Source organism: Sorex fumeus, unplaced genomic scaffold (assembly GCF_029834395.1).
Source record: "Sorex fumeus unplaced genomic scaffold, SorFum_2.1 ptg000122l, whole genome shotgun sequence".
Taxonomy (NCBI): domain Eukaryota; kingdom Metazoa; phylum Chordata; class Mammalia; order Eulipotyphla; family Soricidae; genus Sorex; species Sorex fumeus.
In genome coordinates, this window is record NW_026606179.1 from 19,306,582 (window position 1) to 19,315,565 (window position 8,984).

General features: G+C 48.5%; 1 protein-coding gene across 1 annotated transcript; it reads left to right on the forward strand.

Moving 5' to 3' along the window:
• Nucleotides 1-588: 588 nt before the first annotated feature.
• On the forward strand, nucleotides 589-8,690 carry LOC130044202 (galectin-4-like). Its single transcript, XM_056136844.1, has 10 exons — nucleotides 589-663; nucleotides 1,838-1,918; nucleotides 2,208-2,296; nucleotides 3,066-3,273; nucleotides 5,484-5,618; nucleotides 7,378-7,416; nucleotides 7,576-7,605; nucleotides 7,850-7,938; nucleotides 8,052-8,217; nucleotides 8,293-8,690. The coding sequence occupies exons 1-10, from the start codon at nucleotides 619-621 to the stop codon at nucleotides 8,434-8,436; spliced, it is 1,026 nt and encodes a 341-aa protein (XP_055992819.1). The 5' UTR covers nucleotides 589-618; the 3' UTR covers nucleotides 8,437-8,690.
• Nucleotides 8,691-8,984: the final 294 nt, after the last annotated feature.

Here is an 8,984-nt window from a genome sequence, read left to right on the forward strand (position 1 = left end):
TATTTGATATGGAAGGCAAGCACCTTACCCACTGTGCCTTGGCCCTGGCCCCTCTTTTCACACTCTTATCATCACTTCTAGATTCTCTTGAAGCCGCTCCTTTTCTGAGAGGGTCTTCAGCCTTCCCTACATGAAGTCAGAGTTTCTGCATCTGGTTGGTGTGTCTTATTTGTTTGTTTATTTATGTATTTATTTATTTATATTTTTACTTTTTCCTACAGCTTAGTAGTTGATACTCAAAGGATTGTGATCCTCAAGCCTCTTCTGTCGGGCCAGTGATTATTCAACTTCCCAAGAAGCTCAGGACGGGGCTGGAGTTATAGCTCAGCGGGTAGGGCAATTGCCTTGCATGAGGTCAACCCAGATTTGATTCCCAGAATCCTATATGGTCCGTGAGCACCGCCAGGAGTAATTCCTGAATGCAGAGTCAGGAGTAACCCCTGTGCATTGCTGGGTGTGACCACACTAAAAAGCAAAAACAAAACAAAACTCAGGAAACAGGGCTTTCTGAGAATAGGGAACAAACCCAGGAGAGTATAAGAGGCACCCTAGTGGTTATGTGCCAAATTTCCACTCCTGCAGCTCTCAGAAGACAAACTGCCACTCCAGCATCTGAAGATGACTTGTGAGCCTGGATCTGGCTACCCTCTCACCAACAACCTGGTGAGTTCCAGACCCAGGTCCTGACCTGGTTCACCCTGACCCCACTCTCCCGGTCCCTCCCAGCTTAATGCACAGAGATAACAGGGATCCAGGGACCTGCCCCACCCCTACACTACCCCAGGGACTTGATTTACTCCTTCCCTGAACCTCCATTCCTAACAATCAAAACTTTTCTTCATGTTGACCCTCAATCTGGGGTCCCTTTCTCTTGTGCAAGGAATAGGGTTGGGCATATTTCGGGGAAGGGAAACTGCTACACAACTCATTTTGTATGGAAGGCAAGCACCTAACCCACTGTGCCTTGGCTCTGGCCCATCTTTTCACACTCTTATCATCACTTCTAGAGTCTCTTGAAGCCGCTCCTTTTCTTTTCTTTTTTTTTTTTTTTGTTACTCACAATGGCAATTTTTTAAAAATTTTTTTTGTTTGTTTCTTTTTTTTTTTTTACAGTTGTAGTTTTACAATTTTTTGTGCTTGGGTTTCGATTATACAATGATCAGATACCCATCCCTCCACCAGTGCCCATTTTCCACCACCATGGATAATATCCCCCCACCACCATCCCCCCATCCCCCCCTGCCTCTGTGGCAGGGCAATCCCCTGTGTTCTCTCTCTCCTTTTGGGTGTTGTGGTCTGCAAAAGAGAAGCCGCTCCTTTTCTGAGAGGGTCTTCAGCCTTCTCTACATGAATCCAGAGTTTCTGCATCTGGTTGGTGTGTCTTTTTTTTTTTTTTTTTACTTTTTTCCTGAAGCTCAGTAGTTGCCACTCAAAGGATTGTGATCCTCAAGCCTTTGGGCTTCTGTAAGGCTGGTGACTATTCAACTTCCCAAGAATCTCAGGAGGGGGCTGGAGCGATAGCTCAGCGGGTAGGGATTTGCCTTTCACACGGCTGACCGAGGTTCAATTCCCAGCACCCCATATGGTCCCCTGAGCACTGCCAGGAGTAATTCCTGAATGCAGAGCCAGGAGTAACCTCTGTGCACTGCCGGGTGTGACCCAGAAAAAAAGCAATAATAATAATAATAATAATAATAATAATAAGAAGAAGAAGAAGAAGAAGAAGAAGAAGAAGAAGAAGGTCAGGCGGCAGGACTTTCTGAAAATAGGGAACAACAAGCCCAGAAGAGTATAAGAGTCACCCCAGTGGCCATATGCTATATTTCCACTCTTGCAGATGTCAGAAGACAAACTGCCTCTCCAGGATCTAAAGGCGATTTGCGTGCCTGCACCTGGCTACCATCCTAATTACAACCCGGTGAGATACAGACCCAGGTCTTGATCTGGGTTCACCCTGACCCCACTCTCCAGGTCCCTCCCAGTCTGAAACACAGAGATAACAGTGGTCCAGGTACCTGCTTCACCCCTGCACTGCCCCAGAGACTTGATTTACGCCTTTCCTAAACCTCCATTCCTAACACTCAACCCTCTTCTTCATGTTGACCCTCAGTCTGGTGCGCCTCTCTCTTGTGAAAGCGATGGGGTTGGGCATATTTCCTCAATTTTCACACATGAGAATTGAGGCCCTTTCCCGGGGTCTACTGCAGACGCTGCCCTTCTGTGAACCCATCCCACGTGGCTTGAGAGTTGGGATGTCTGTCTACGTTCAGGGAGTGGCCTTCAAAAATATGCAGAGGTGAGTGATTCCCCATACCAGGCCTGGGGAGGTGCTGACACTGAGTAGCACTTGCAGTGGGGTTCAAGGCCTCCAGGAACTGTTGGAGAGACCACATCCTCAGAAAGGGAAGAAAAACGATGAAATATAGACTATGCTGCATGGTGGTGGAGTCTGATATGGGGAGTGGTAGAGATGGAGAGGAGAAAGAGGGGCGTGGCATAGTCTCTTTAAGGGTGGCATAGCAAAGATTTTCTAAGTGAAACAAAACTGTTCATGGACGAAAGGAGAAGATGGGGTTCTGGGGTGCTGCTGGCATCTCAGGGCTTGGAGAGAGAGGAAAGGACTGATGCAAAGGCCCAAGGGTGAGGGGGTATGCCCTCTAGAGAACTTGGAGATGCTCCAGTGAGTGGTGTACTCTCACTTGGGTGCTCCAGGGCCCTTTGACTTTATGGAGATGGGGATGTTCCTGAGAAATTGTGAAGGGAACGGGGAGGCCTGAGCAGTCAGAGCTGTAGATGCTGGCACAGTCACTGGCCCCCTGGGTAGTCAGGTGTGCCTGAAGCATTTGTGTTGAAGCTGGGGGTGTCAGTCAGCAAATAAATATGGTTCACTGCAAGCTGGGACTGGGGGCCACCATGTCCCACATCTCTTGGTCATAGATCCCAGTCAACACCTCGCTGTCACCTCAACCATCTTGGTTGGGACTGATCGGGCTCCCTGTAGCCCCTGACCCATTTCTGGCACCATTCCCAGGAGGATTTGAGGAACAGTCTCTCCTGTCCCCCAGGTTCGTGGTGAACTTTGCGTTGGGGCCAGATCCAGTAGCCCACGACATCGCCTTCCACTTCAACCCCCGCTTTGATGGCTGGAACAAGGTCATCTTCAATTCTCGGTTGTCGGGCCAGTGGGGTCAAGAAGAGGAGTTAAAGAGGATACCCTTCAAAAACGGGGAGCACTTCGAGGTGCTGGTGACGGTCACGGAGCAACATTACAAGGTGAGAGTCAGGCGCCTCCTCTCAGCTGACCCTTTATCTCGGTCTTGGACTTCATTTCCTGCTTGAATTTGTTGATTGTTCTGATGGACCACACCTGGTACTGCTGAAGGGAGGGTGCCATGTTGGAGGGAAGATCAAAGACTCCCCATGAAACTCGTGAGCAGAGCCTGAGCTCCAGCCTGTGGAGTTTTCTGCCATTTCCTGTGTAAACACACAAAAAGGACCGGCTAAGGGGAGGGCAGCGGCCTATCTCTCCCGCCGCCCGCGTTCGGTAGTCTCAGGCCATTTCCCCACTCCACGGAGGTCGGTGGCGATGGTCAGGTGAAGGAAGGAAATGAGGGCTAAGCTGGTTGGTCTTAGCAGCAGTTTATTACATGCAAGAAATGTATGTCATGGAGGCCTCAGGAGTCCTCAAGCACATGCGCCCCGAGAGAGCCCCCCAAAGAGCCCCGAAAATCCCCTTATATACATCATGGTACCTCTAAAGGGCCAATATAGTGATGTCATCAAAAGGAGTTACAGAAAGAACATTGAGGCAGCAAACATACATAGTTTCTTTACATCCACATTGTTTCTTTACATCCACATTGTTTCTTTACATCTGCAGGCCAGTAATCTTGGCCTCACTTTTTACAAACTACTTGGATTAACACATCAAAGAGTCTGCTAGAGCTTGGAGCCTACATCTCAAATATCAGCCTGCCTGGAGCCAGGTATCTACATCCCCAAGATCAGGCCTGGTTTAGCACCTGAGATCTGCTTACCTAAGACCAGTAGTTTCCTGTGAGATAAGGGAAACTGCCTCAATATACTGAAATCATTTACTGAAGGCAGTTTGGAGCGGAGAAAGGTTCAGTCTCATTCAAGCTAGTCAGGACACATAGGAAAACTGCTTCTAGGACAGATTAACCCACCCTAGAACAGATTTCCCTGGATGTGTTTCTCCTCTCCTTGTCCGACCAACATATAAGCATACAAAAAAGAAATCATTTTGTATGGACACAGTAAGAAATACTTTGAGCTTATAGAATTGCTCCCCTAGGGCCATCTCGATCTCAGACTGCAGTGCTCAGGCCAGATAGCTTTCCTATTCTTAGCAGCAGGGTCCTAGTCTCGTCATTGCTTTTGGATCATGACAGCATTTACCTATGATCAAACTCTTAACCTATAGTTAAGGATCGTGGCACCTTGGCCTGGCCCATCGCGATGCCAGGGTAGCACATAATTTACTGGCTTGCCCTGGTTCCATCCAGTCCCACGTCGGGACCCTGCTTTTGGGGTGCTAGGAAGTGAGGGCAACTGAGGCTTAAGTTGAGAAAGCAGATGCCCGGGAGTGAGTAATATTCAAAGCCAATTAAATCCTAAATTATAAAGCATAATATTGTCTTCCTGTATCTATACAAAAAGGTCATTGTATTAAGGTAAACTATTCAAAAGACATAAGGAGAGGAGAAAGGCATTATTAACTCACAGTACAGCTTCAGTGTCTAAGAAGGATGAGACCTTACAAATTGGTTGGGGAAGAGAGCACAAAGAAGTAGTTACAGACAAAGTAATAGAAATGACTCGGTGCAACCTGATAAACCTAAGTTCCGTGTACTCCAACAATTCCCAGTTTTCTGATTTTGTTTTTATTTTCCCCTCGTTCCACTTTGTGGCTATGACATCTGGGGTTGCCCCTCAGTTTCAGGCACCCTGAAATGGTAGGGACTTAGAGGAACTGTGTAGAATAGGATTCAACCCAGGGTTTCACACATGCAAGGCGTGCCCTCTACTGCTGAACCCTATCCCAGCCTTATGATCCTCTTGTCATCTCCACCATTTTCCAGAGGAGTTCAGAGAAATTAGTCAGGGTGACACAGTCTGTGTTAGAATTAGACCTCTTTGTCCAAACCAGAGTCAGGCTTGAGGTTCTCCCAACCAGCTTCTAGACCATGATTTGCATCCTTGATAATCTGCCATTTTTGAGCTGTTTCTATTTTGATGCCCAGGACCTCACTCAGACAAAGCATCTTATCTCCTACAGAACTGATCGCTGACTTCAAGTTGATCTTAAACCTCTGGAACCTGAGGTCCTAACTCTGGGTCTCCACTTTCTCTCTCAGATTTGATGCTGAGTTTAATAGCTCTCTATCCCTGCTTCCCATTTGCACTTTCCCAGAGTTTCTTGGAACTCATGACCTCTGGTCTTCATTACCTTTGCTCTCCAGGTGCTGGTGAACGGAAATCTTTTCTATGAGTATGGGCACCGGACCCCCATCCAGAATATCACCCACCTGTATGTGGATGGGGACATGACCCTTCAATCCGTTAACTTTCTTGGCAGCTATTTCAGCTCCTCTGAGGTGAGTGTTCTCTCTCATTGGTTAGCTCCCTTCTTGCCTTCTCTCCCATTGGTTGATTTGCAGAGTTGCGTGGTGTAGATCCCTTGGATGAGCAATGCAGCTGGGCCAGCAGTGACAGAGACTCTGCATAGAGGCTAAAAAAAGGGTTCTGGTGGCAGGTGAAATCCTAGCTCCGTGGGAATTTCCAAATCCAAAGTGCTGATCTGAATATCCACTTTTACCCCTAAAGTACCATCGTCCCAATGACTGTCATGGGAAATCAATATAGTTTAGAAGAGAAACCAGAGTCATGGAGGTAGCTGGGTGGTAGCACTCTTGCCTTCCCATGTCAGGTCCTGGGTTATCTGTGGTGCAAAATAATAATCTTAATAAAGAAATCATCAATAGATAGTTGTCAAATAAACTATTTCTAAAGGAATTTTAGAATGGTTCAAAATGTGAGACATGGGTGTTCATGTGCATGCAGCTGACCAGGTTTGATCCCCAGCACCCAAAGTGTTCCCTGTACCCTGCTTAGAACGATCCCTTCACAGAGCCTGGAGCTATACCAAAGCACTGCTGGGTGTTACCAAAACTCAAAACATAAAAATAAAGTACAAGGCAAAACAGAAGAAGGTATAGGGAGAAGATGCGAAGGACTGGGGAACAGGACTTATGTTTTGAGGTCCTAGTTTGATCTTGGCACTGGAAGGACCCCATCACCACAGAGGAACCCCAAAGTAATGTTTGGCTCAGTGACTTAAGAGTCCAGCCTGTTTAGTCAAGTATTGCTGATAGTGGCCCAGGGACACCTGAACAGTTCATGAGAAATCCCCTCACAAATGGGAGGGAAGAGAGAATGGGAAGGGGAGGAGAGATGGAGGGTGAAGGGAAGAGGCCAGAGAAAGGTGAGAGTAAAGTAAGCGAAAGAGAGGGAGAGTGGTGGATGAAGCACAGACCCACAAGACATGGATTGGGGGTGTGGAGGGAGTGTCTGGTCTCAAGGATCCCCGCTGCCTTGGGGAAGCTGTGGAGGGAGGGGAAAATTGAGATTAGAGATGAGGTGATAAGTGGTCAGGGACTGTACCCTGAGGAGAGTGACTTCAGAATGGGCTTTAGGTTGAGGGAAGGAGAGGGGCTGAGGAGGGTCCTGACACAGCAGGAAGTTTAGGTGGGGACAAGAATAAAAAGGCTCTTATTTTTCTGGTTTTTTTTTTTAAATTGGGGGGGGGGCTCTCAGACACAGCAAAGCTATTCCAAACCTAGGACTTGGGGTCCACACCTGAATGTGATCAAGGAACCACGTGGTGCTGGGATTCAAACCCGGGGTCCCCTGAATATGAAGTATGTACTTTGCATGCACACATCCCAGTTCTCTTTCCAGCACCCCATGATCCCTGGAGCAATATCAGGAACTATCCTGAGCACCGATGTAGGAGTCGACCCCCAGCAAACCGACTAGGTTTGGCTTCCCAAATGAACAAGAACTAAAGAAGTTTCTCATTGAGCACTGGGGTTTAGTCAGGATGAGATCCCTCCAGGCCACCTCTTGTCTCCAGAGTTCCCATGGATGGTGATGTGGAGTTTGTCCTGGGGGGTGTCTTTCATCCCCTCCAAATATTCCTTTGGGGTGGTCCTTCTGTCTCTGTTCCCACAGATGCCTGTGGCTTTTATGGTATCCTGCATAAGTACCTGCCAGGGGTCATAGATTTCCCTTAAGTTGGGTTCAGTGTCCGAGGAGCCCGAGAACCCTAATTATCGTTGTCTTCTCTGTACATAGGGTCCTGGCGTTGATCTCCAGTCACCAGTTAACCTGCCTGTAAGTTGGAGGGCTATATGGGCATTGGAGGTAGGAGCTAACAATGAGGAATTCCATGAGGTCAGCTCTCAAGTTTTTGTCACTCAGCACCCCACCTGTATTTGGTGAGGTGCTGTAAACATTTGCTGACTTCCGTATTCTTTCTTCCTCACTTGACAGGCTATGGAGGGACCCCCAGTCTTCAACCCGGTAAGAGAGCCAGTGCGGGTCAGACTATCTAAGGGGTGATCTTGGGTAAGCATGAACTGATGGTGGGGACCCGTACTTGGCAGTGTCCCGAGGGGAAGAAGAAGAGTAGTCAGAGGGGGCTGGACAAGAGGCAAGAGAGGGTGGAAGGTGGGCAAGGCCCCCTAGGAGGAGTGGGTACCCAGCTCTCACAGTGGACCTCTGGTTCTAACTTTGGTGACCTGGGTCCCATCTTCTCACCTTACAGCCGGTGCCATTTCTGCAGAAACTTCAGGGAGGAATGGTGACCCACAGAACCATTATAATCAGGGGCTTCATCCCCCTCTCAGCCAAAAGGTACAAAACCCAAGTGGAGATGGGGTTCTGAACCGTATTCTCCATGCCTCCTCCTTTGGGGCAGCCTGTAAAGTACCCTCAAGTGCCAAACCCACTTTCCTCTATACACTCAGGTTTCATATCAACTTCAATGTGGGAACCACAGGGCAGATAGCCCTGCACATCAACCCGCGCATGGATGAGAAGGCGGTCGTGCGCAACAGTTTCCAGAATGGCGTCTGGGGTTCCGAGGAGAGGAGCATCTCCTACAATCCCTTTGGTCCAGGGAAATACTTTGATGTGAGTCCCACTCCCCATCCTCTTCCCTCCATGCTCAATGTCCCATCCTGTCTCACACCTGCCCCTCTCCTGCAGCTCTCCATCCGCGCCAGCACCTATCACTTCAAGGTATTTGCCAACGGCCAGCACGTCTTTGACTACAAACATCGTGTATTGGCTACCATGGTGGACATACTGGAGATTGGCGGGGATGTCACCCTGTCCTATGTCCAGGTCTGAGCTTCACACGTGGCCAGGATATTGGGAAATCCGAAAGAAAGATCCCTCCCCCACTTAAACTCCTCTAGGGGCTGGAGCAATAGCGCAGCAGGTAGGGCATTTGCTTTGCATGCAGCAGACCCAGGTTCGATTCCCAGAATCCCATATGGTCCCCTGAGCACCGCCAGGAGTAATTCCTGAGTGCATGAGCAAGGAGTAACCCTGTGCATCACCGAGTGTGACCCCCCAAAATAAAAAAGAAGCTCCTCTACATTCCTGAAGTCCCCCCCCCCCCAACCTCTTTCAAATCCAGTTCGCTTGCTCTTTTTCTCTGTAAGATGCTTTGGTAGTTTTGCACAAACAAAATAAAGTCATTAGTTTGGAGCCTCTCTGTGTCAATATTCCACATTTTAAAAGCTTATAAGAATGAGCTCAGCTTTCACACATCTAGGACTCCACTTGGTAACTCATGGGAGGGCACGTGTCCCAAGTGCAAGCCAGCCCTGCTGTGTGCTCTCTCAGATACCTGCGCAACTCTGTCCCTCACAGCAACACAGAGGGGAAGAACA

Excerpts from the sequence above, each read along its gene's own strand:
- LOC130044202 (XM_056136844.1), top strand. The coding sequence starts at position 619 with ATGACTTGTGAGCCTGGATCTGGCTACCCTCTCACCAACAACCTG. Across the intron at positions 7,606-7,849 it reads GACCCCCAGTCTTCAACCCG|CCGGTGCCATTTCTGCAGAA; the intron begins GTAAGAGAGCCA and ends CTCACCTTACAG. Across the intron at positions 7,939-8,051 it reads ATCCCCCTCTCAGCCAAAAG|GTTTCATATCAACTTCAATG; the intron begins GTACAAAACCCA and ends CTATACACTCAG.